Raw genomic sequence first — 26,754 nt, forward strand, 5'->3', positions numbered from 1 at the left:
TTGATAGTTTTGATACGATGTTTATATTCAAAATTATGTTGTGTTAGATTTTCATAATGATCTTTCTAATATAAACTCTAAATATCAAAGGTTAAACCGGGCCGAAACGCATAATTCTTACCTCTAAAACGATGTTGTTTCAGCAAATGCACACAATATCAGCAGGAAAAAAGTGCAGAATATGCATTTATCCTAAAGATTGCACTGTGGCTGGTGCAGTACTCCCTTTGAATGTCCATGCCCTGCAAGAGTTCTACCCAACAACAGGAATGGGCTGTCTTAATTAATGCAAGGCCTCACCAGTCATCAATATCGGCCATTTTGGTCAACTTCTTACATCTGCATGTTTCATGCGGGCATTTTTATTTTAGACTTTCTCCTATGCTTATAAGTTATACCCAAATGAAGGAGTAATAATATGCTTTGGGACCTCTGCCTTGGTCTCGTGTCTGGTAGAGACAACCACACTAGGCTGCACAACTTTGACAAAGTTGGCTCTTCCTTATAAAATAAACAAAAAAATGGCCACATGGCTACCTATAGATAGGGCCAACCTTAAATTATAGCGATCCGAAGTGAACTATGAAAATGAAGTACTTGACAATTTATGTACATTACTTGAGTATAACATAGTATATAAATATATATGAGGTATATAAAATTTGAGGTCTCATGGCGGTTGCGTCTTTCATATGCCTTGAAAGCCAACAGACTTATAGGTAAAACGTATAAGTAACAGAAAAGACAAATATAAAATAAGACCTTTATTATACTTTACCCACCTAAACTTTGAAGTTAATTTTACTTTACCATTCAAAAGAAAAAAATTGTGTCTATTTACCATTTGCATTAAAAATTTGTTGCAATGTACTACCTCTGACTCATTTTGTCTAAACTTTTGTTGAAAATAAGGGTGTTTTGGTATTTTCAAATTAGTTTTTTATTGTGTCAAAGCAAGTAAAGTGTAAAAAAATTATTTTTTTCTAACAATAGGTATTTGAAGAAGACCAAAACACCCTTATTTTTAACAAAAATTTAGACAAAATGAGTCAGAAGTGATACATTGCAACAAATTTTTAATTCAGGTAGTAAATTTGCACAATATTTTTTTAGATAGTAAAGTGAAATTAACCCCAAAATTTAAGTGGGTAAAATATAAAAAAAAAACATAAAATAAATGTGTACTTGTAAACCATATAAGAGTACGCAACAAATGAAATATTTTAACTGGATTAGCTATTTCAACATGCCACATGGTAGGGGTATAACCATCCAAATCTCCTATCTGTTTTCACTAAAATAAGAGTTTCCTAGTTGGGAGTTGGGACACATAGGGCTGGAATTTATGCCGAATTATCGAAATTTACCGAGAGCCGACCGCAAAGTGCACCGACAATTACCGAAAATTGAGGTAACCGATACCGCCATTTCGATATTAGTTCCGAACCGTCTATTTTGGTAACGGCATCGGCTTACGGAATACAATACCGGCGGTATACCGATACCGAATCCCAATTTAAAAAAAAAAATTAAAAAAATCATTTTTATACATTTATTTGATTATTTTTATACCGATACAGATTTTTTTTTTTTGGTTTCACTCTCGAAGTCTCTCTCTCTCTCACTCTCGAAGTCTCCTTGTGCGATCCCAAATTCCCAACCACTACAGCATCTCGCCATCTTCAGTGACCACCACTACAGCATCTCCGACCACCACCACAGCATCTCCGACCACCACCACCACCATCTTAGACCCCAAACACGACCCACCACCACCTTAAACCACCAGTTCACCCACCGTCGCCTCCCTCTCTCCCTTTCTCTCTTTGTCTGACGACTCTCACCAATCACCACCTCTCTCTCTGTCTAACCAGTAACCATTGTCGCCTCTCTCTCTGTCTAACCACCGTCATTACTCGTCGCCTCTCTCTCTCTGTCTCACGGCCCAATCACCCACGCCACGCCAATCAGAAGGTAATTTCTCAATTAGGGTTTCGAATTGGGGTTTTTTGGGTTTCAATTTATTGGGGTTTAAATTTAGGGTTTCAAAGTTTCAATTTATATTTTGTTTGTTAGGAATTCATTAGGGTTTCAATTTAGGGTTTCGAATTAGGATAATTTCTCAATTAGGGTTTTAAAATTAGGGATTAATTAAGGGTTTTGGGTTAGGGTTTGTAATTTGCATATATAAATGGCTTGAAATATAATTGATCTTCATGGTTTCCTTGCAAGGTTGAAGCTTCGTGTTGCTTAGTGCTTAGTGCTTAGTGCTTAGTTGCTTACTGTTAAGAGATTGAGAGTGAAGCTGGCTGGTGGCAACGATCAGGTATATGGATTTCAATATTTCATGGCTTAGTAACTTAGTTTGGCTTATTTGACATAAATTGGGTTTGATTTTGAATAAATTGAAGTAATGGGATTGTGTAATGTGAATATGTGATTTTGATTTTGGGGTTAAGGGTTTGTGCTGCTTGTTAATTGTGCTTTGATTTTGGGATTGTGTAATGTGAATATGTGATTGTTAATTGTGCTTTGTGCTTGCTGAAATGTTAGTATTAGTATGACATATTGACTAATTGACATGTATTAGTGTATTAGATTACAAGGTTGTATGATTTGCATTTTGCAAGGTTGCATTTTTCCACCTAAGATTTGTGTCTCTGTTTTAGGATATGATGGATTCCTCTAGCCAATCAAATACACTAGGTGCCTCATTAGGGTCTGTACCACAATCCCAAACACAAACACAACCTTCACCCCAAACACAACCTTCACCACAAACACAATCTCAACCCCAAACAGTCGCTGAAGTGGGAGGAAAGAGGAAAAAGGGTAGTTCTATTGTGTGGGAACACTGCAAGAAAATCCAAAAAACAGATGATAAGGGGGTAAAGCATACCATGGGGGTTTGCAACTATTGCCAAAAGGAGGTACCTGCTGATTCTAGGAAGAATGGGACCACTGGGTTGAGAAGTCACCTAGATAGATGCAAGCTTAGTCCTTTTTATGATAAGGGGGATCCTACTCAACCTTTATTGAAAAATGAGACAATTGGTGCTCCTTTGGTTCCTTGGTCCTTTAACCAACAAAGACATGAACAAATGCTTGTGCAATACATCATTATTGATGAGCAGCCCTTTAGGACAGTTGAGAGAAAAGGGTGGAGAGCCTTCATCAAAGATCTTCAACCTAGGTTCAAGATTCCCGATAGGAAGAAGGTGGCTGCCCTAGTGTGGGATTTGTTCTTAGTGGAAAGGGCTAAGATATTAAGTGGGATAGGTGACCAAAGGGTAAGTATCACAACCGATACTTGGACCTCGATCCAAAACATCAATTATATGGTAGTCACTGCCCATTTCTTGGACAGTGACTGGAATTTGCATAAAAGGATCATTAATTTCACTAAGATCACAAGTCACAAGGGGGAAGATATAGGGAGGTGTCTAGAGGGGTGTTTGAACAGTTGGGGGATAAAAAAGGTGTTTAGCATTACAGTGGATAATGCTAAGACAAATGATGGGGCTGTTGAGTACATGGCCAAAAGGTTCAAGGCATTAAAAACTTTAATGCTTGATGGCAAGTACTTGCATATGAGGTGTGCTTGTCACATCTTGAATTTAAGTGTGAAGGATGGGTTGAAGGAGCTTTATAGCTCAATTGAGGGGATAAGGAATTGTGTGAAGTACATTCACTCATCCCCAGCTAGGTTAGACAAGTTTAGGCAATTTGCCATCTTAGAGTGCATGGACAAGATGGCAAATGTGCCTATGGATGTTTCTACAAGGTGGAATGCCACTTATAAGATGCTTGACAGTGCATTCAAGTATAGGATGGTGTTCAAAAGGATGGGGGATGAATCGGCTCCTTTTGTGAGTTATTTTAATGAGTATGAAAAGGATGCATCAAGAAACCTAGTTAAGAGAGTGGGGCCCCCGGGAGATGAGGATTGGGACAAGGCAAAAGCCTATGTGCATTTTCTTAAAAGATTTTATCAAACAACATTGAAACTTAGTGCCACCAAGACTTGTACTTCACCCATAATTTGGCAACAAATGGTTGGGTTACAAAGTGAGATACTGAAAAAAGTGAGTGATGTAAGAGATCCTACATTGCAAAGGGTGGCTTCTTCGATGATGGCCAAATTTGACAAGTATTGGGGGAGTTTTGAGATAATAAACAAGCTTGTATTTGTAGCTGAAGCACTAGACCCTAGACTTAAATTTGAAATGATTAAAATATCCTTCTCCAATATTGGAGCCGATCCATCTAGGGTTGAAGAAGTTGTGGGTGAGGTTAAACAATGCTTGCTTGCTTTGTATGATGAGTATAAAGGGAGTGGAACCAATGAGAGTGAAGCTGCCCGATATGTAGGGGGTCGGGTAAGGATTGAGATGGCTGATGATGATGTAGAAGAAGATCTAGGAGCCGAAATGTGGAGAGTCCTTATACAACAAAGGGTTGAGCAACGACTTGTGGAAGTATCCAATGAAGTGGATAAATACTTGTTGGATCCTTTTGAGAGTGCAACATCGGCTGATTTCAACATCTTGAATTGGTGAAAAGTGAATGCAACAAGATATCCAATCCTTGCAAAGATTGCCAAGGATATCTTTGCAATTCCAAGTTCTACCGTTGCTAGTGAGAATGCTTTTAGCCTAGGAGGGAGGATTGTTGATCCTTTTAGAGCGTCATTGACTCCAAAAATGGTAGAGGCATTAGTGTGTACTAATGATTGGCTTAGAGCCGAAGAATTTAGCTTCTACAAGGAACCAATGGACGAAGATGTTGAATTTTATAGGGATCTTGAAGAAATAGAAGCAAGTAAGATTTTGGTGTTTCAAATTTCAATACAATTTAAATTATATTGATTGTTCTGTTCTGTGTCTAAGTTTGTAATTTATTTTACATGCAGCCTCCACTTTGATTCAAGGAAGTGCAAGTGCAAGTGCAAGTGCAAGTGCAAGTGGACCCAGTGCAAGTGCCATGCCTCCTCCTTCTACTACTACATGATTAAATCTGAGGTACTTGCTGGCTGCCTGGTTTGATTATTTCTGTTTGCAGGTTGTTACTAAGTTACTTGGTTTGGTGCAGAGGTTGATTTCTGATGGTTGTTTCATTTGCTGCCTTCCATATGCCATTTTCCAGCTGCAGAGGTTGATTATTTCTGTATGCTGCCTTCCATCTGCCATTTTCCAGCTGCAGAGGTTGATTTCTGATGGTTGTTTCATTTGTATAATTTAAGTTTTAAACTTAAGTTTGTAATTTGTAATTTGTAATTTGCAAGGTTGTAACTTAAGGTTGATTTCTAATGGCTGTTTCATTTGTATGATTTCTGATGCCATTTTCCTCCTTCTAATTTGTTAATTGTTCACAGGTTAAGTGTATGTGTGTGAGAAACTTGGATTTGTTTAGGTATTGATATGGAATTATGGATGACATATTGATATGTGATTTTGAATATTTGTTTAGGTATTGGTATTGTATATTGTATATTGTATATTTGTATGGAATTATGGATGACACATTTGTAGAACATATTGCTGCCTTCCATCTGGCCATTTTGAATCCATATTTTATTTTGGTTGAACAGCATTTTAGGCTTCAAATTGCAGAACAATTCAGGTGTTCGGTATTACCAATACCGCCCGATGCCGCAAAACACCGTACCGCACCGATAAGTGCGGTTACCGCATTCTAGCGGTACGGTATCGGAGCCGAAATACAAGAATTCCGACCTCCTTTGGCCGGCATGCGGTATTAAAGGTTCGGTACGGTTCCCGTACCGAACCCACCCCTAGGGACACATATCGAATTAAAAAGAAAATAAAAAAGGAAAAATGGGAAGTGAGGAGTGAGGACTGATTAATTATAATTTGAATGAATGCATGAGGGCATGGTAGCCAACAATTAATTGGTATGAATCATTGAGTTGGTTGTCATATCCAGATTTCATGGATCAGAATCATTGAATTAAGGACAATGAATCTCCAGGATACACTCACTTACAGCTATATATTCATATGTAGTAGAGCTGTAGAGGCTAGCTAGAGCATATATATGAATAATACTTATATTTGATGGATGATTCTGGTGGCCATGTGATTACAAAAAGAATTGTAAGAAAAATTACATTTATTTTCTTTAGCATGTGTACCTTTTGCAATTAGTCCATGATATCTTAAGACAAAAACAAAAAATCCATGATATATTATTTTAAAATGCTGTTATTCTTAAACATAAAAAATAAAAGAAAAATGTCATTATTTTAACTAGTGTATAGACTGTAGTATATGTTTTGATCACATGCAAAAAGAAAAATTATATTGGCTGATGTCAAATTATTGTTGGGTTGGTCGAAAGTTTGGTTTTGCAAGATTGAGCTTTTGATCGCAAATTAAAGTTATTCAAATGTCTATCACAAAGCCAAAGCCAAAGACATGTATAAAGCTTTGAGACTAACTAGTTGTTATTCTAGTGGTATTATTTATCTTCTTAAAGTCAGGAGAGGTCTTTAATTCGATTTTTCCATTCCTCAAGATCAAAGAGAAAAAAATAAACAAAAACCTTTGAGATTAGCTCAAATAATAAAGATGACTAGGATAATAGGTTAAAAGAGAAAATTACAGATTTAGTCCACTTATTTTATACTTAGTTCAATTTTTGTCCACAATTTTTTTTAAGTTATGTTTTGGTCGACTAATTGTTCCACTTGTTCAATAAAAATTCAGATTTGTTTTCTCAAATTTAGCCTACCTTTTACCCTATCAAATCTCACATAAATTCAGTAAACATATACTTGTTTAAAAGCTATGCATCTCTTCTTTACAACCATATAAAGATCATTCAAATTGGAGTTCTAAAACTCAAGATAATTGACCTCAAAGTAGGGTACCCGAAACTGCCAATTTTTTAAATTTCACCAAATTTCAATTCTTTTAGATTCTAATACCTCAAATTGGTTCCTATGACTAAAAAATGATGAAATATAACTTATACTTCAATTATAATTGAAGAAAACACAACCCAAAGGATTTAAAGTCACAAATCTGGACCTTTATTGAACAAGTGAAACAATTAGTAGACCAAAACAGAACTTAAAAAAAATTGTAGACCAAAGTTGAACTAGGCATAAAATAAGTTGACTAAATCTATAATTTCCTCTAGATTAAAACAAGTTGAAACTATGATTCCTTCCAATTTTATTTTAAAAAAGACATATATAATAACACATTCAATCAGGTGTGGACGAGCAAACTTGCGAACGTGCCACTGAGTGCTCGGTAGTTCTGCCGAGAGATTCAAATTTAGTCCCGGTAGTTGCAAAATACCGCATTTGGTTCATGTGTTTTATATTGTTTGTAATTTTAAAACAATTTTAACAAAATCAAATTTTCAATTTGGGGATAAGTTATTCATTTGTTTTCAAGAAAAATTTTGTTGGGGGATTGAAAAACCATCTTATGGGTTTTCAAAACTAATTTTAATTTTCACTCTTGTATTTATTTGCTAAGGAAATTGAGGCTCACAATTTTTTAGAGTTTGAACTTTAGGTTTGAGTTTTTTTTTTTTTTGATTTAAAAATCAAATTTAAGGTTACATACACAATTTTTGGTCACTTTTGAGAAAAACTCGTGAGTTTAAACAAGTCATTAAATTTCGATTTGAAATTTTTTTTCATGTTGGGTGTAAAATGTTCTAACATTGCAAACAATATAAAACACAAACCAAATGTGAAATTTGAAACCATATTGACCAAAGAGCAAAATCTTTTTTTCCATAAAAAGATATAAAATTAAAGTTTAGTTCTTATTACGTTTCTTATTGAGAGCTACTATTTGCACACTTTTTTTTTTTTTTTGCACACCCCTATTAAAAAGAAAAAGACCATACAACCCTTCCTCTCTTTCCCTCTCTTTTTTCTCTCGTTCACACCCTCTTCCTCTATTTTTTTTTTTTGTTTCTTCTTCTTTTTCCCCATACTCGAGCCACCATTGACCATTTTCTTCCTTCTCTCTCTCCGCATGCACCACCACCACAGCACCACCAAAACAGCAACCACCATAGCACCACCAAAATAGCCACCACCACCACCTTCTTCTTCCCCCTACCTAAGCCAAAACAGTCACCACCACTACCACATTCTTCTTTCCTCTCTCTCTCTCTCTCTCTCTCTCTCTTTTCCTCTCTCCTCTTGCCTAAGTAGACAGCAAAAAAAAAAAAGGGTTGTAGGTGGTTCGGCAGACTAGTGTCGAACCCGTCGGTTTCGTTCGGCAGGTAACTGCCGAACAAAACCTTTTTTGCTGTCCGCTTAGGCAAGAGGAGAGAGAGAGAGAGAGAGAGAGAGAGAGAGAGAGAGAGAGAGAGAGAGGTGCGGGGTGATGCTGCCTAGTGCAGGGTGGTGGTGCATGTGTGTTGACAGAGAAAGGGAGAGCTTGTGAAAGATGATAGGGGTATGTGTTGACAGAGAAGGATGAGGTGTGTAATGAAATGAGGGTATTTTGGTAATGGTTGAGTGTGTGTTGAGAGGTTTTGAATTTGAGATAAGTGTGTGGGGTGTGTAGGAAAAAAAAAAAGAAAAAAAGTGTGCAAAAAAAAAAAAAAGGTGTGCAAATATCAGCCCTCTTCTTATTTGGACTGAAACTTTATGAACTTGTTTTTTCTAAATGAAGTCATTGACCACTACCATGTCCGACAATAAGAAATACGTCATCATTTTTTTTATGTTTTTTAAACTGTTTCTCATCACTGCTTCCTCCACTCATTTTTTAGGGTATATGATACGAATTCACCGCATACTCTCCTTAGAATGAGATTTGTGGAGACTGTATGTTATGTTTTAACTATGAGATTTTAGGCGCATAGTCAAAACCTAATATAAAGTTGATAAACTAGTGTCGAGGGCTCGAAGAAGAAGCAAAAATGCATTGATGAACACTCGATAATGATCGCTAAGCACTCGGTGCCTGGTATGCGTTAAAAAAAATAAAAACTAATGGATAAATATTATGTGACGTAAAATAGTTATAATATTATTCGAGTTTAGTTAAAATTCTAAAATTCATAAAACTTTAGCCGGTAAAATGTAAAAGTAAGACTCCAAAGAAATTCTCCCTTAAAAAGAACTAAGAAATATAATTTAGGGACTGTTGTTTTTAACTGTATAACCGAACCGATGAACCAGAGCACCCAATTGACCCGAACATGACCTTGAACTTCACTCATCGTCTTCACCTCTCAACCAAACCATTCCAATTTCTGAACTCCAATCACCGAAAAAAGCAATCCAACACAAACCCAATTCCATTCCCCAATCCACATCTCCTCTACTTCACTCTTCAACCTCCAACTCGCTTTAACTCATTCTACGGACGAGTCCACTCATTCCTCCCACGCTCACACAGCTCCTCTCCAACTCCAACCCCCTCCGAGACCCAATTCGTCCTCGAAATCTTCGTTCTCTTCGCATTCTCTTTGGTCCTTCTTTGCCTCAGAATCTTCTCCGGCGTCCTATTGCCCGATTTTCCTCGCCGGTGGCACGGTCTTGTGGCTTTTGCTTCGGAAGCTGAAGCCAGAACCAGTGCCTATCCCTCGCACGTGTGGCAAGCCATTGTTACTTACGAGGATAGAAGATTTTTTAGGCATTTTGGGATTGACCCAGTTGGGATTGCTCGTGCTGTGGTGTCGTTTTCGTCTCTTGGGGGTGGCAGCACCATCACCCAGCAGGTACATTTCACGCGCACCATTTGTTTGATGTTTTGCTCAAACGAGTATCTTTTTTGTTTGATTTTACTTGTTTAGAAAAATGGTTCTTTAGTATGGAGTGAAGGTATATTTAAATAGAGTATGATGAATGATTGAGAATAAAATATGTGAAAGTGAAGAACTTAATGTAAAAAAGTGCTGTAGTTCTATGGAGGACAATTATGTTAGAATTAAAAAAAAAAAAAGTGGCTTTCTGGTGTCTCACTGGCACTGAAATCTTTACAGCTTAGAATGGCATGCGTAATTTTGTTAAAGAATGGTATATAATATAGAGTTGGAATGATAATTGTGTGGTTTAGTATTTAGAGAAATAGATGGCAAAGGATATAAAATGGTGTTAATGCACGACACACCAATCTTCTTCTCTTAGATAAGGACTTGCTCAGGTTTGACCGGCAGTGAGATTTTAATATATTGCCACCCCAGCTGATGTTAGCACCGAATAAACGATTTACATCTACTTTGTCCACCAATTAGGCACAAGTTGGTGGGGGGAGAGAGAGAGAGAGAGAGTCAACGCCAACTTAAACCCAGAAGCAGAATTGGAGAAAAGAAATGGAGATAACCAAAGCAGACCAATTCCAGCCTCACCAATACACCCCATTGTCAAACCCTTCACTTGTTTTTGTTGTTCATTCCATCAAACCCGTGCATGGGGTCCTTGTTCATCCTAACTATTTTCTTCTTACTGTCTGTTCTCGTCTCTGGTGTTTCTTTCTCAGAGTTCATATACCCGAATTTTTCTGCTACAAACCTTCATTTCATTGACAATGCTGGTGCCTTCTTGTCCTCTCGAAATGATACATTTAAAGCTGCTATTGTCAATCCTGGCGCTGGACAACCCAACTTCTACTTGTGTGTCATCCATGTGGTATCCAACACCATCATCTGGTCTGCTAATCGTAATGCTTCCATCTCAAGTTCTGGTAAGATGAATCTTACGGTTAAAGGAATTAGCATTTCAGATGATGATGGTAATCTCGTATGGTCAACTCCACCATTGGAGTCATCGGTGTATGCATTATTGCTTACTGAAATGGGGAATCTTATCCTTCTTGATCAATTCAATGGTTCTCTTTGGGAAAGTTTTCACTACCCAACAGACACAATTGTGATTGGACAACACTTACCGGTCTGGTCATTTCTGTCCAATACTCTATCAAATTTTTCAACTGGTGATTACAGGCTTGTAATAAGTGATTCTGATGCGATACTGCAATGGCATGGACAGACGTATTGGAAATTGTCAATGGCTACAAACGCTTATACAATCTCAAATTCTATGGTGGAATATATGGCTATTAACAGAACAGGTCTTCATCTGCTTGGTCATAATGGAACAGTGGTCGTAATTCAGGTTCTCTTGTCACCTTCCAACTTTCGAATTGCCCAGTTGGATTCCTCTGGCCAGTTTTTTGTCAGAAGTTTGACTGGTACTGACTGGAAGCAGGAATTTGTGGGTCCAGTTGATAGTTGTCGAATTCCATTTGTTTGCGGCCAAATTGGTTTGTGTCCTGGCCACAGTGCATCCACTCCCCCTATTTGTTCATGTCCATCCAGCTTCCATGCAGGTTCCCAAGATACTGGTGGTTGTTTGCCAAGTAGTCCTTATTCTTTGCCATCTCCTTGTAACTCAACCAATAATGGTAGTCAGTTGAATTCATCAGCCATTTCCTATATGAGGCTTGGCTATGGTATGGATTATTTTGCCAATGTTTTCTCTAAGCCTGTAAAATATGGTGTTAATTTGTCAATCTGTCAAGATTTCTGCTCAAGTGACTGCTCTTGCTTGGGGATTTTCTTTCAAAATTCAACTGGTTTTTGCTATGTGCTTGAAGATGAGTTGGGTTCCATTATATCGAGTAATACAGTTGACAATGACCTGTTGGGCTACATCAAAGCTCTTGTTGGATCTACCCCAACAAACGTCAACAATAGTAACAATCCCAGTAATCAAAGAAGAAACTTTCCTGTAGCTGCTCTGGTGCTTTTGCCATTCACTGGGTTCTTTCTGTTGGTAGCTCTAGGTTTCCTCTTGTGGGGAAGACGGAGGCTGTCAAAGAAAAGAGAGATAAAATTAGGGCATTTAGGCTCACATTCTTCAGGAGATATGGATGCCTTCTACATCCCGGGTTTACCTAAGAGGTTTGATCATGAAGAACTTGAAGTGGCGACAGATAATTTTAAGACCCTGATTGGGTCAGGTGGGTTTGGTTCTGTATATAAGGGTACTCTATGTGATAAAACTGTTGTGGCTGTAAAGAAGATAGCAAATTTAGGTGTTCAAGGGAGAAAAGAATTCTGCACTGAGATTGCAATAATTGGTAATATTCACCATGCCAATTTGGTCAAACTAAAAGGGTTTTGTGCCCAAGGAAGGCAACGCCTTTTGGTTTATGAGTATATGAATCGTGGCTCACTTGACCGGACTCTTTTTGGTAGTGGACCAGTCTTAGAATGGCAAGAGAGGCTTGATATAGCACTAGGGACAGCACGTGGGCTTGCATACTTGCACAGTGGGTGTGAACAGAAGATAATCCATTGCGACGTCAAGCCAGAGAACATTCTCTTGCATGATCACTTTCAGACAAAGATCTCAGATTTTGGCCTTTCAAAGCTTCTAGGTCCTGAACAGTCCGGTCTTTTTACAACTATGAGAGGCACACGTGGCTATCTTGCACCAGAATGGCTAACTAACTCTGCAATCTCAGAAAAAACTGATGTCTATAGTTATGGAATGGTATTGCTTGAACTTGTGAGTGGAAGGAAAAATACATTACGACTGCAAAGCCACAACATGAATGACAGTAGCAGCAGTGATGGTCACTCATCATCATCATCTGGGTCAGTACTTGTTTATTTTCCACTTTTTGCACTAGAGATGCATGAGCAAGGGAGGTACTTGGAGCTTGTTGACCTGAGACTGGAGCGACGAGTGACAAGCGAAGAGGTGGAGAAATTTGTGCGTGTCGCGTTGTGTTGTGTTCACGAGGAACCAGCACTTAGGCCAAATATGAATACTATTGTTGGCATGCTGGAAGGTGGGATTCCTTTGGGTAAGCCAAATTTGGAATCATTGAATTTCTTGCGCTTTATTGGACGTCGATTTACTGAGGCTTCCATGATAGAAGAGGAAACTGAGCAAAATGGAGTGTTGTATCCAGAAGCAAATGCTTCTCCTACAGGGACAACAATTGACTCGCGTACTTGCTTTTCCTACATCTCTTCACAGCAGATTTCAGGTCCAAGATAGTGCTGAGTAGTTGAACAGCTTGTGTATAGTTAATCGTGAGTTGGAATTAAATGTATGGGATTTTGGATTTTAAATCGTTTTCATTCTGTATTGGAATCAACTGTATAATTTTTACATCTTTGCACAAGGCTCAAGGTGTATTGATTGGCTGTAATTTGAAGAGTTATTTTGAGTAAGTGACAAGACTTAATTGTATGGAAATTAAGTGTAGCTTTCATATTACTTTTCCGTATATGGTATTATTTAGCTTCTCATTTGTAGGTCTATTGTATTAGCGGGTGAGAGGTTTCCACTGATGTGGTTAAGGTGTTTGTTGTGGGTGGCCACGGAATGCATGTATCTGGAGGCTCCCTGTGATGAGATGTTCATTGTCGTTTTAAACTTTAGCAAAGTTATCATATAAGGGCATGATTTGACAATTTCCTTTGCGTCAGTTGTCTTTTCCCCACCTGTGTGCTTGCAGTTTTACCTTTTGTTTCTAAGCAATATTGTGCCTGAGATATTATTCCTGCTAGTTTATGCATGCTACTATATTTTCTATTAGCAAAGTTCATCTTTCCTCTGCTCCCCTTTGTGATACATTCTATGAAGAGTATAAAGTGACTCTTAATTTGTTTTACATTTGATATCATAAAAGGATTTCTTTTCTCTTTGTTGGTTCTGATTGAATACCTTCTTTAACTAGTAAGAATTCATTTGCTGTTTAGTATTCAGTTTAATTATGAATATCTATGTAACTGTTTCTATCACCTTCTCGATTATGATTCTGTTTATTCTTACTGTTTTAATCCCACATGACAGCTGGTGAAAAATACTTTCCTTAAAAATGAACGCACACTCTCAAGAAAAATGGTTGAGATGGTGTTGTCACTAGCATTGGAGAGGACAATGTTAAAAGGGGAAATATTGAGCTGCTATATGAGCAAGGTCAAGTATACTTCTGGTTATCAGATCAGTGAACTTATTTGTGTTTAATATCTTTATCCGCAATTATACAATATACAAGATTAGTTATCCTTCCAGGATGGCATTTCTCATTAATTGTGTTCAAACTCACGCATGTAGAATCAATCCCTCCCCTCCTCATATGAGAATCAAAGAGTTTTAAGTAGAAATGGTATATTCAGTCTGGATGATTAATTTTTCTGATTGTATTTTAATCATGTATAACTGTTAAACTAAGGTGGTTTCTTTACATTAGCTGTACCATTATTTGTTTCTCCTTAAAACTTCTAAAAATTAATTTCTTGGTGCCCGTGTTGCTACTTATTGAACTCAATTTCTATGTATTCATGGATTTTAATAAACTCGAGTTGTGGAGCATGACAGAAAGGGTTTGGCATGATAGAAAGTGTTGTGTGTCTACTTTGAATCTCACTTCAACCTTTTGGTCACCAATGGCCACCCCAGGGATTTATCCTGATGAGTGGCATGTGCATTAAAATGATCTGCACCTTTCAGGGATTACTAGTTGCGGATGTGCAAGAGACCTCATTAGACATATATGTGTGTATGTAATATTTCGATGTATAGTATAGATATGTATTGTGGAGCATAAGAATCTAAAAAGTTATGCCAATATCAGTAGCCTCCTCTTTAATTTTGTCCAGAATCAATATACAAGTGTCTAACAGAGGTAGGGTGTATGACAGATATACTGGGGACATGGAATTTATGGTGTTGAATCCGCATCAACATTCTATTTTGGGAAGCATTCATCTCTTCTAAGTTTGGGGGAGTCTGCAATGCTTGCTGGGCTCATACCTGCCCCAGAACTTCGATCGCCACTCAGGGATCCTTCCAGGTTTGTGAGTGCTACTATTGTCGAATTAGTTCCTTTTTCATTTTTAGCTGTGCTACCACCTCTGGTGATTCCAGAATTGTATACTTAGTTTAGCATATTTTTGCGCTTTGTGATTTGTCCTCCATCCAGTATTTATTTTCGGGCTTATTTCCAAATTAAATAAATACTTTTCAAAGCAAACTGTTACTATGTCATAGAGGAAAAACTTTCCAAGCCAGAGTTTTGAAGAGGATGGTGGAAGTAGGCTTTCTTGATATTGAAACAGCACTTTTGGTCATGAAACAGTCTCTTCCTCTGCAAGTTAATGAGTCAGAAGCACCTATTGTCTTTCTCCATGGAGGTATGCCATCTGTAATTATCTCAGTAGTGAATTTCCTTAACTCATTTCCCCATACAATATCCAAGATTCTATACTTTAAATTGTTTTTGAATTTTGATATGACAAACTTTTTCACCTGGGATAATCGTATGATAATTTATATCTTTTTGCACGAGATATTTCCCTAGTATTCTGGGATTCGCTAGAAGCAAGATTTGTCAGTATTGCGCTACAAAGGCAGGAGTTGTCTAGCGTGCTGGGAGTTTGTGTCTTGAGAAATATGTATGGGCAAAATAGTGATGAGTTCATAACAATTTTTAGGTTTTTTGGTGTGTTGGGAACAAATGCGAGTGGAATATATTTCTTTTTCCATTGTTATCCTGAATAATAAGTTTATCATTTCGGTACTTTTAGAGTCCTAAACTTTTTAGAAATTCATGGCCAAAATTAAAACCATCTTTCCAAAATTGTGTTTGATTTGTTTGGTGGCTTACATGTGCAATAAATTTAATTCAGGAGGTAGAGACTCCAAATTCAAGAACATATGGGACTGGGAAACAGAAAGCAGAGTATGGGAAGCAAGCGAGGATATGGAAAGATGGGCCACCATGGTTTGGCACAGAACTTAAGCAAAGCCCTCCAGTGAGTGTGATAGCCATACATGGGTCTTAACTGGTCTGAAAAGTGATTTTGTGATTTGAGAGTGATAGTTATATATGTGCTGAAGTTGCTGCTGCTGTGGTACTGAAAGTAGAGTCATATCTGTGTACCTAATTAAATTAAGCCTAATTGAGATTAAGTAATGGTTAAGTTATATATAATTTATAACTTAAATATTTATAAAAATTATACCATTGATTCTATTTAAAGAGAACTTTAATATAAGGTCAATATTTAATATATTTGAATATTTTATTTGATTACCCAAATTATTATCTTTATATTTTCTCCCACCAAATTGTCTTTCAAGTTGTTTGCTATTTTTTAATGTTTAAAATACAAAAAAATAAAGTCGATTTCATAATTTTCAGAGTATTGCGTCCAAGCTACAATTAGAGCTACCTCTATCTCATTAGACCAACTCTTCCTTCTTGGATTTACCATGATTGAAAAGAAAATTTTCTACAACAAGTTAGTATGCAAAAGATAGCTTGGTGAGTGAAAATATAGGGTAGAAATTTTTTGTGATTTTTTCCAAATTTTTCAGATTTTTTATGGACTTTATATTATATTTTAACGGATAAATTTTGTGAGCCGTTAGATGAACAACGAACACATTATTTCTCTGGTCCAGATCACGCCACATCACCCAGCAGAGAGCAGCTATTTGAAATTCAAAAAAATTCAAAAAATTGCAACGGTCCATTGATCTGGACTGTTGATCCGCAACGATCAACAGATCCGGACTGTGTGTCAAGGCCACGTGGATGCCCAGGCGTGTCTTGTCTTCCTCCTGTCACGCGAGCCCAGGCTTGTCGTCCACTCACGCTAGAAACAAAGCTGACTTTTTTTCCCACGTGGGTGGTCCCCACCCCTATTGCACTAAGCTTTTATTGCTCTCACTCAAACCCATGCATGGGTCTCACCTTTTGCTATCAAATGGGATCACTCTCAATTTTTCGGCTCACTACAAAAGGATGAGTCTGTCCACAGTGGTGAGGGTGAGAGTGAAAGTAATACATGGCTTGAAAAGTGATTTTATGATCTAAAAAATGATTTTGTAATATGAGAGTGATAGTCATATGTGCTGAAACTGTAGTGGTGCTGAGAGTAATACAATTGTATCTAATTAAATTAAGCTTAATTTAGATTAAGTGATAATTTATAACTTAAATATTTATAAAAATTATACCATTAGTTTAACTTTAAAGATATCTTTAATATAAGGTCAATATTGAATAAATTTGGGTTTATAATTTTATGACCCAAATTATAAATTCTATATTTTTTCTCCACCAACAGTCTTTCAAGTTGTTTGATATTTTTTAATATTTAAAATGCATAAAAATGGTAAAACAACACAATTCATTGTATTTCATAATATGAACGACGACAAAAATATAAAAGAATTGAAACCACACTATCAACTAAAGACTAGAACGAGTACATAAAATTAACAACAATAAAAATTACACTTTATTAAATGATGTAATATTGTTTTAAGATTTAAGCATTTAGAGTTTAGAATTTTTGAGTTCATATTTAGGGTTTTAGGGCTTTAGCCTTAAATTTTAAAGACTATACTATAAACTCTAAACTCTCAAAAAAATTAAAAAAAAAAAACTAAAACTAAAACTTGGGTATGCTTTACTTAGAATTGTCTTGAATGCTCTATACTTGATTTTTTTTAATTGTGGCTTAAAAAGAGTTTTTGTGACTTAAAAATAAATAGATTAGAAATTTGAATTTATGAATAAAAAAAATTATATGTTATGACTTATTAATAAAATTTTTTTTATAATACTTGTTTGTAAATATATAAAAAAAAAACAAAAAAAAAAAACAATTCCATAGCCGCATTGAGTGGATGTGGATCTATGAATAAAAAAAAAAAAAACAAATCAAAGGGGAGCAATGCACTTCACAAGAAAATTGATTGACAATGATGTCTGATTGTCCGGAATGAATATGGCCCCACCCTTTCAGCTAGTTTTTAAATTCTTCCCAACTTTCCTTTAATAACCCCAACCAATTAATCTAATTCCAACACAAATATACCCACCCAGATTTAAAGCAAGAGGACCATCCGATCATTTCGCCAAATCCAACTCGCTATCTCAACAACACTCCAATTCACACACAAGTGGGTGAGCCCCACTAGATTTTTGCTCCCACTCTTAACCGGAATCTCGAACACTCTCAATTTAATTGCTCTCGCTCTCAATTTTTTCTGTCCACTATTCAGCATTTCAGACCAATCTTATACTTACACGCTCATCATTCACTCTCATCATTATGATAGCCTGAGGAGCCATGTGATAGCCAAACATAGCTCTTAAATGAGTCTGGCCCTCACCACTGTAGAAGGCCTGTGATAGCCAAACATAGCCCTTAAATGAGTCTGGCCCTCACCACTGTGGCCTAAGGCCTTCCACAGCAATGATATTGAGAGTGAGAGTGAGGGTGATTGGAAGGTCTAATTTTGCTACAATGGGCCGGAATAATGAGAGTGAGGGTGAGTGAGGGTTAGAGTTGAGGGTGAGGAGAGGATCTGGTTGAGAGTGAGAGTGTGTGAGTTTTTTATCACAGTGGGTCCCACCGAAATCGAAAAGACGAAAAAGGGCAGAGAGAAGAATTAAAACCCTTCAGCACAGTCCGGAATTTTCGTTATTGGCAGGGGTATTTTTGTACTTGCGGAGGGAGAGAAAACAGTGGCCGACAAGCACTGTTCACCCAATAAAGCACCGGAATGGAAAAGACGAAAAAGGACTTTTGACAAATTCAAAAAGCTGAGGCACGGTCCGGAATTTTAATTATTGACAGGGGCATATTAGTACTTCTGAGGGAGGGATTCAAGTGGCCGACACGCCACTGTTCATCGCAGGTGCTGCCTCCCACTCGCCCACACGCGCGCTTGCTTCACACCGTTGGCCCAGATCACTTGCCCGTTGCAGATCAACGGTCCTCTTTTTAAGCCCGGTTTCAATTAAAAAAAAAAAAAAATAAAGAAGGCTGCAACACGTGGCAGCGTCTGGAGGCTCAGATGAGTGTATCCGTTGGAGATCAACGGCTAGAATTAATTGACCGTTATAATGCAATTAAAAATACCAAAAAAATACCAAAAAAATTCGAAAAAATATTTAAAAATTCTGAAAAATTTATAACGGCTATTTCATCATTTTTCCTATAAATTGAGCATTCACACTTCATTTTTTCACACATCTATCTATCCAATTCATTCATTTTATCAATCTATTCAAATCACCTCACTCTTCCTAGAAAATTCTTTTTTTCCAATCATGGAAAATTCAAGGAAAAAGAATTGGTCCATTGAAGAAGAGGTAGCGCTTGTTGAAGCTTGGATGGAAAATTCGGAAGATTGTGAAATCGGATCCAATCAAAGAAACATGGAATTTTGGAATAAAGTGTACGATCAATTTATTCGGAAATGTCCTCTCGCCGTGAGGAATGGGCGACAAATTGGGGCGGTCATGGCTCACTTCAAGAAAATAGGGCAAGCCACCTCGAAATATCATAAATGTATCTTGGCGGCCGAACGATCACGCACTAGCGGGCAAAATCAAATTGATACGGTGAGTTTTGCTAATTAAACTCAAATATTTTTGTTAATTAAATTCACATATTTATGTTTGATTAATATGTGTGTACTCTATTTTAAATTGTGTATACTTTATTTTTGCTAGTTAAACTCAAATATTTTTATTAATTAAATTCACATATTTATGTTTGATTAATATGTGTGTACTTTATTTTAAATTGTGTATACTTTATTTGTGCTAGTTAAACTCAAATATTTTTGTTAATTAAATTCACATATTTATGTTTGATCAATATGTGTGTACTATATTTGAGATTGTGTATACTTTATTTGTGCTAGTTAAACTCAAATATTTTTGTTAATTAAATTCACATATTTATGTTTGATTAATATGTGTGTACTTTATTTTAAATTGTGTATACTTTATTTGTGCTAGTTAAACTCAAATATTTTTGTTAATTAAATTCACATATTTATGTTTGATCAATATGTGTGTACTATATTTGAGATTGTGTATACTTTATTTGTGCTAGTTAAACTCAAATATTTTTGTTAATTAAATTCACATATTTATGTTTGATTAATATGTGTGTACTTTATTTTAAATTGTGTATACTTTATTTGTGCTAGTTAAACTCAAATATTTTTGTTAATTAAATTCACATATTTATGTTTGATCAATATGTGTGTACTATATTTGAGATTGTGTATACTTTATTTGTGCTAGTTAAACTCAAATATTTTTGTTAATTAAATTCACATATTTATGTTTGATTAATATGTGTGTACTTTATTTTAAATTGTGTATACTTTATTTGTGCTAGTTAAACTCAAATATTTTTGTTAATTAAATTCACATATTTATGTTTGATCAATATGTGTGTACTATATTTGAGATTGTGTATACTTTATTTGTGCTAGTTAAACTCAAATATTTTTGTTAATTAAATTAACATATTTATGTTTGATCAATATGTGTGTACTATATTTGAGATTGTGTATACTTTATTTTTGCTAGTTAAACTCAAATATTTGTGATAATTAAATTCAAATATTTGAGTACCATTTATAATTCATTAATTTGTTTTCATATTACTAGGTGACCTTTGCCAACGCACGATACCAAGCAACAAACCCGAAAAACCGTCCTTTTGCTTGGCACCATTGTTTTGCTAAGATGCAACACTTTGTGAAGTGGCAACATGCACAAACCGACACCCCCACTGATGCCGATACCGAAGCTGAAGCGGTTCAATTGAGCGCGGATGAGGATGCCCCGGCCTTTCAACCACTTAGCGGTAGTCGCCCGAGGCCACCTGGTAGAAACAACTCCAAGAGGGCCAAACAAGTTGATACTAATGATGATGACCTTGCCGATAGTATCAGGTTTCTTTGCCACGGGCAGAAGGACATAGCTGCTTCACGCGACCGATTGATCAAAGAGCACACCGATTTCAAACAAAAGCAGCAAGATTATGAGGTCATGGGCAAGGACCTCACCAACATGCACGGAGAACAACGAGCGTTTTGGGAGGCACAACAGCGTGAGGTTTTGGCGAGGTGGAGGGCAAGTGCTGCTAACGAGGCCAATCAGGGCACGTCAAGCTCGGGAGGGTACTTCCCCAACACTGACTTTTCACAATATGACTGACGTGTCATTGTTTTTCCAACTATTTCTGTCGTGTACTTTATGTATGCATTTTATTATGAATTAAAATAAAATACCCTATTATTAAATATGTCACGGATTCCTTTACTTTTCCAAGATGATAAGATAGCCTGTTATGACTGATGATAAGATTTTGATTCGTTTAACTTTCCAAGATGATAAGATTCTGATTCGTTTAACTTTCCAAGATGATAAGATAGCCTGTTATGACTGATGATAAGATTTTGATTCGTTTAACTTTCCAAGATGATAAGATTCTGATTCGTTTAATTTTCCAAGATGATAAGATTTTGATTCGTTTACATTATCACACCTAGTCTATAAATTTCACCATGTCGTGCCTTCACCAATTCACCCTGCTTAGTAATTGCAGAAAATTCGTTTACACTTTGCTTCAGGATGTCTACCCCCCACAATTATGATTCAGATGAAGAGATGTTTCAGGCACAACTAGACATGTACGATGACCAGCTCGCAAATATCACGGCGTGTGCCATGGCTGCTTACCGACGACATACACAACGAAGTGAAAGAAGGCCAATACATGGAGGCACATCCCAACCACGACGATATATCCCTCGAGACCGACAACTAGGCCATGGTCTTATTATGAGCAACTATTTCGACCCTGGAGCAAGATATACTGAAGAGATGTTCCGACGACGCTATCGGATGAAGAAATCACTATTCTTAAAGATGATGCAAGATGTGTGCAACAAAGATGTCTACTTCCAACAAAGACAAGACGCTACTGGAAGATGGGGCTGTACGCCAGAGCAAAAGCTGACTTCGGTCATGAGAATGCTCTCCGCTGGGTACTCGGCTGATGCCCCAGACGAGGGCTTCCAAATTGCCCAAACCACAGTGCTGGAGTCATTCAAGAAGTTCATAAGAGTTATTCCGGAGGTGTACGGAGCGGAATACCTCCGCACACCAACAGTGGCTGATCTCCAACGCCTATTGCGTAAGGCTAAAAAAAGAGGATTCCCAGGTATGCTAGGGAGTCTGGATTGCATGCATTGGGAATGGAAAAATTGCCCAGTAGGACAACAAGGGGCATATCAAGGCCATTATCACACCCCAACTGTGATATTAGAGGCCGTTGCCGGGTACGACACGTGGATTTGGCATGCCAATTTTGGTTTTCCAGGGAGCAACAATGACATCAACGTATTGGATGGCTCACACCTTTTTGATGATGAGGAGCAGATGCGAAACCATCAGATCAAGTATAAGGTTAATGGCAATGAGTACACAATGGGGTATTATCTAGTGGATCGGATCTATCCCAAATGGGCCACGCTTATACAAACAATAACGAATCCGGTAGGAGAGGCAAGTCAGCTATTTGCAAGATATCAAGAGTCCTACCGGAAAGATGTCGAGAGGGCGTTCGGGATTCTGAGGGCTAGATGGGAGATTCTAAAAAAGCCCGCCAGAGGATGGAATGTCAATGATCTGGGCTATATTATGAAGACATGCATAATTTTGCACAACATGATCATTGAGGACGAGCGTCCAGAGAACGAGGACGATGAATCGGACGATGACATTGACCACGTTCAGGAAAGAATCTCCCGGGCTGTGGCACGGTATGACACTGAACCATATGATGGAGGCCAAAGTTATCAGCCAATTCTTTTAGAGCAACGGCTTTCTCGGGTTAGGTTGATACGGTCAACAACACTCCACCGGCAACTGAAGAATGATTTGGTCCAGCACCTTTGGACGCGAGAAGGAAGTCGTGGCCAAGCACGAGGCCGACGCCGGCGATGAACGCCGAAATGTTGAAGATGTCTCCAATACCATTGTGTGTTTGTTTGTGTTTGTGTTTGTGTTTGTGTTTGTGTTTGTGTTTGTGGCTGTCGTTTTGTGTTTGTTTGTGTTTGTTTGTGATTGTTTTTTGTTTTATTTGTTTATGTTTATTTATGTTTGTCTTAAATTTTCTTGTTTTATGTTGGTGAAATGAAATAAAGGTATTGGTGGAGACAAAATATAGAATTTATATTTTAGGTAATAAAATTATAATTTCAAATATAGTCAATATTGACCTTATATTAAAGATCTCTTTAAAATAAAACTAATGGTATAATTTTTATAAATATTTAAACTATAAATTATAACTTAACTATAACTTAATCTAACTTAGGCTTAATTTAATTATATACAATTACATTACTCTCAGCTCTTACTCTCAGCACCACTGTAGCTTCAGCACATATCACTCTCACTCTCAGGACAAAAAATCACTTTTCAGGCCAAAAAATCACTTTTCAGGCTATGTCTTACTCTCACTCTCACTCTCACCACTGTGGATGGCCTAAGGACTAATTGTGACTCGTGAGTGATAATTACAATCACTTACAGCCAATTCCCCTTCTCGGTGACCATCACCTACAAACTACACGTTTTAAGTATTCAAACTTTGGACATCTGAGTTTACGGCTCACCCTAGCACTGGGCCACCCATGTGGGTTATCGGTTATCCTCTCTTTTTCTGTCATTTTTTTAGCTAGTATACATGGGCATGTTAATTCTTCTGCAAATTTTTGTTTTCTATGTGGTTATTATAAAATTGCTTGGACTCGATTCTTTCCTTTTGCAAAGTTGTTGAATTGCGGCTCATGTTAATTAAACATCTTCTGCAAGTGTGATGGTAATCAAATTTTGTAACAATTCAAATGTGATCATCCATGGAACATTAATACACTAAGAATACATATGACTTAATTTGTGGAGACCCTCTTCAGATGCAAGTACCACGTTCAGAGATTCAAAGAATGCGCCATGAATATTCTTTGAAGAAATTACTTAATTTGAAGGATAATAAATAATTAATACCCAACAAAAATGAAAGAAACTCCTACTGTGGGAGCTTATTGAATTTCCGGTAGCGGTACTCAGCATATGTCTTGGTCGAATACTTGGCGGGGTTTTTCTGGTCCAGGAGCTCCGGCAGAGGCCCAATCACTGCCTCATGTGGAGGCGCGATGAACACAGCCCACGACATGCGTGTGCGTTCCTTGTTCACCAAGCTTCTGTGGAGAACACTCTTGTACTTGCCATTGCTCAAGACCTCCATTTGGTCACCAATGTGAACAAAGAGTGCGTTTGGGAGGTAATTGACGGCGACCCAGTTGCCATCTTTCCACAGCTGAAGGCCCGGAACATCGTTGGAGACTAGTAAAGTGATGGCGGACATGTCAGTGTGAGGTTCAACTCCAAGGGCCAGTTGGGGCTGAGGGCATGGTGGATACATGTTTATTTTCATTTCCAATTCTACTTCCTCACCTCCCACATGGGATTTCAGTACCTTCCTTTCCAGGCCTAGACCTTCTGAGAGCAACTCCAACAGCTTGTCTGTTACTCTTAACATTTCCTCGTTGTATTTCTCGTTCACTTCCCTGCGTGCATGTCACACAAATCTTTGAGACTCTTCAAATTAAAGGGATGCATGGTGCAGCAGTACGTTCAAACCAAATCTTAGAATGAAATGTGGAGAAATACATAAATTGTTCACTCTGATACTAAACCATGTGAAACTGTTGACGAAATAAACTTGGATGAATGAATATTCTGCGTGAACAATTAAGAACATAACCCAACATCCCAACGAATTAAGGGCATTCAAAATATCCCAAGTGCCAAATACTTTTGACTTTCTTAAGCCTCCCACACAGTCCTACCTTAATTAACACCAAGAAAATGCAGACATTGCAGGCTGCAAATATGGCATATATCAGAATGAAGCAATCAAACAGAGAAAACTTCATCAAACACAATATATATATACCATGCACCTCTAGCTCTATCATAAATGTACATATGCATGTGGAATATTGTTATTATTAGCTAGGTACCTGTAAGATGGAGGATTCTTTGGCCAGATATCATAGTTGACCTTAGATGGAGGGGCAGTGAGATGAAAAAAATAGTCAATCCACTCAACCTTCTCATCATGGTTCTTGGTCATCTTAGTACCATACCCATCAAACCTCCCACTAGCTGGGTCATTTGCATAGGCCTCTTTCTCCTCCTGTGGGAGCTCAAAGAACTCCTTGCCCACCTTCTGTAGCTGCTGAATCAAAGCCTCTGGGATACCATGGTCAGTGATGAGAAAGAAGCCCCACTCAGTGGCTGCCTCCGCTACTTCCCTCACAACCACGTCGTGAGGCTGAGACAGGGAGATCACGGGCACCGCAACTCCCTCCAAGGCCTTGCTGTTCTCGGGCTGCTCGTGGGCTGGACGGACGAACTTAGCTGGGAGCTCGTCCAGCCCACCAAACGCCAAGGCCTGAACTCTCTCCACCTCCATTTTGTTTTTTATTCCTTTTTTGGAGTATTGTTCAAGGCTTGATGTGGGTACCTTCATCATATGCCTAATATTGGGTGTATATATAAGGCTTAAATAGTTGTCACCAACATTCGGAAGAGCAGGTATGTTTACCCATAAAAAACGTGCACCTATGCTTTACTGCTTTTGTACCCATCTAACATTCCACAAGAGATGGGGTGATCACGTGCATCATTCTAAATTGTGGACAGGGGTAACTACATGTGAGAACTGTTACATCATTAATTTAGCTTCTAATACTCATGCAAGTATTTAAACATAACCTAATTAGGCAACAAAATTACAAAAGTTCTAGCAAGTGTTACTTTTTGGATATAAAAGGTACACCCATCATTTAATAATTTCATTTGACGGACCAAATTAAGTATTTGTAGAATTCAATGACAAAATTAGAATTAGGCTAAGTATATCATTCAATTCCCTCCAAATAAAAAAACATTTCAAAGATCTTACTTTTTGGAGGTAGCTGCAAGTTTCTTTTCGTTGCAAGGTTGAAAGATCGACAAAAGGTATTGGGATTCTCTCACGCATTATTGAGGGGTTGGAAAACCAACTGAAGGGAGGTAGGTGGACTCTAGAACTTTGTCGATCTTGTGTGTTTGTGTTACTTGTTTTTTTTTTTTTTGGCCACGTGTTTGTGTTACTTGTTCATCCCCAACCACGAAAAGAATGATAACAAAGTTGTGAGGTGGAAGATAATGTTGACTATAAACGTACACTATGTTCGTACAAATTAAGTCATGTGCAGAACTTATATGCACTAACACAATTACAAATTAAGATAGTCTTACTGTTATAACTAAGCTAACTAAGCTAACAACCAGATAGCTCATCTAATTGACTAGGTTAACAGACAACTAATCATAAGTAAGACTAATTAACCTAGCTTGATTATAACCTCTATCAAGAAAATGGTGTGTCGGTGTGACAAATTAACAATACATGCGTATATGTGCAGGCATAGGGTGATGTGACATGTATAGCATGATCCAAATGAATTAAAAAAGCTGGGATGGACTGGGCCTTGAAGGAGGCTAGGGAGTTGCGCTCCGAGTTCAGATCTGTTGTCCCCGTTTTTCCTGTCCCTTCCTATCTATTTTTATGACACCTGTCCACAACTAACAGAGCACACTAACACCGTTAACTCTCATAAGCTCAGAAAAAGTGAATTTTTTGTTTGATTTTGTCCCTCACCTTCTTTCTCCATCCCTCCTCCTCTGCAATCGCCTCCATTCATCTTCCCTGCTTTAGTGACCTGACCACCAAAATCTGATGGTTCTAAGCACTATATATTTTCCGGGGAATTAGCTAAAACGTTGAGCACAGGGATTATACGGTTGATAATTTTTTAGTTTTTGAGATAGAATCCGATTT

At 37.5% G+C, this 26,754-nt stretch overlaps 3 protein-coding genes across 4 annotated transcripts; 2 read left to right on the forward strand and 1 right to left on the reverse strand.

The window, feature by feature from the left end:
- Positions 1-9,161: 9,161 nt before the first annotated feature.
- On the forward strand, positions 9,162-16,003 carry LOC147279340 (uncharacterized). Of its 2 annotated transcripts, none has more exons than XM_086252347.1 (5): positions 9,162-9,723; positions 13,817-13,942; positions 14,668-14,819; positions 15,105-15,159; positions 15,655-16,003. In XM_086252347.1, the coding sequence occupies exons 1-5, from the start codon at positions 9,202-9,204 to the stop codon at positions 15,808-15,810; spliced, it is 1,011 nt and encodes a 336-aa protein (XP_086108473.1). In that variant the 5' UTR covers positions 9,162-9,201; the 3' UTR covers positions 15,811-16,003. The 2 variants fall into 2 exon arrangements, with proteins under 2 accessions (XP_086108473.1, XP_086108471.1); XM_086252345.1 differs by having other exon boundaries at positions 15,017-15,159; positions 15,655-16,000.
- On the forward strand, positions 9,979-13,409 carry LOC147279341 (S-locus lectin protein kinase family protein). The gene has a single exon (XM_086252344.1). It carries the CDS (start codon positions 10,415-10,417, stop codon positions 13,013-13,015), a length of 2,601 nt encoding a protein of 866 aa, XP_086108470.1. The 5' UTR covers positions 9,979-10,414; the 3' UTR covers positions 13,016-13,409.
- Positions 16,004-23,633: 7,630 nt separating the features above from the next.
- LOC147279342 (flavonol synthase/flavanone 3-hydroxylase-like) lies at positions 23,634-25,397 on the reverse strand. Its single transcript, XM_086252326.1, has 2 exons — positions 24,887-25,397; positions 23,634-24,430 (listed from the first exon to the last, which is right to left on the reverse strand). Exons 1-2 carry the CDS (start codon positions 25,339-25,341, stop codon positions 23,890-23,892), a joined length of 996 nt encoding a protein of 331 aa, XP_086108452.1. The 5' UTR covers positions 25,342-25,397; the 3' UTR covers positions 23,634-23,889.
- Positions 25,398-26,754: the final 1,357 nt, after the last annotated feature.

Source organism: Dryas octopetala, chromosome 7 (genome assembly GCF_963921425.1).
Source record: "Dryas octopetala chromosome 7, drDryOcto1.1, whole genome shotgun sequence".
Lineage (NCBI taxonomy): Eukaryota > Viridiplantae > Streptophyta > Magnoliopsida > Rosales > Rosaceae > Dryas > Dryas octopetala.

What these genes read in the sequence shown, in the direction of transcription:
- LOC147279341 (XM_086252344.1), top strand. Translation starts at nt 10,415, where the DNA reads ATGGGGTCCTTGTTCATCCTAACTATTTTCTTCTTACTGTCTGTTCTC.
- LOC147279340 (XM_086252345.1), top strand. Translation starts at nt 9,202, where the DNA reads ATGACCTTGAACTTCACTCATCGTCTTCACCTCTCAACCAAACCATTC. An exon ending in GCAGCACCATCACCCAGCAG is followed by an intron (nt 9,724 to 13,816) that starts GTACATTTCACG and finishes CCCACATGACAG; the next exon opens with CTGGTGAAAAATACTTTCCT. An exon ending in CCACTCAGGGATCCTTCCAG is followed by an intron (nt 14,820 to 15,016) that starts GTTTGTGAGTGC and finishes ACTATGTCATAG; the next exon opens with AGGAAAAACTTTCCAAGCCA.
- LOC147279342 (XM_086252326.1), bottom strand. Translation starts at nt 25,341, where the DNA reads ATGGAGGTGGAGAGAGTTCAGGCCTTGGCGTTTGGTGGGCTGGACGAG. An exon ending in AAGAATCCTCCATCTTACAG is followed by an intron (nt 24,431 to 24,886) that starts GTACCTAGCTAA and finishes ACATGCACGCAG; the next exon opens with GGAAGTGAACGAGAAATACA.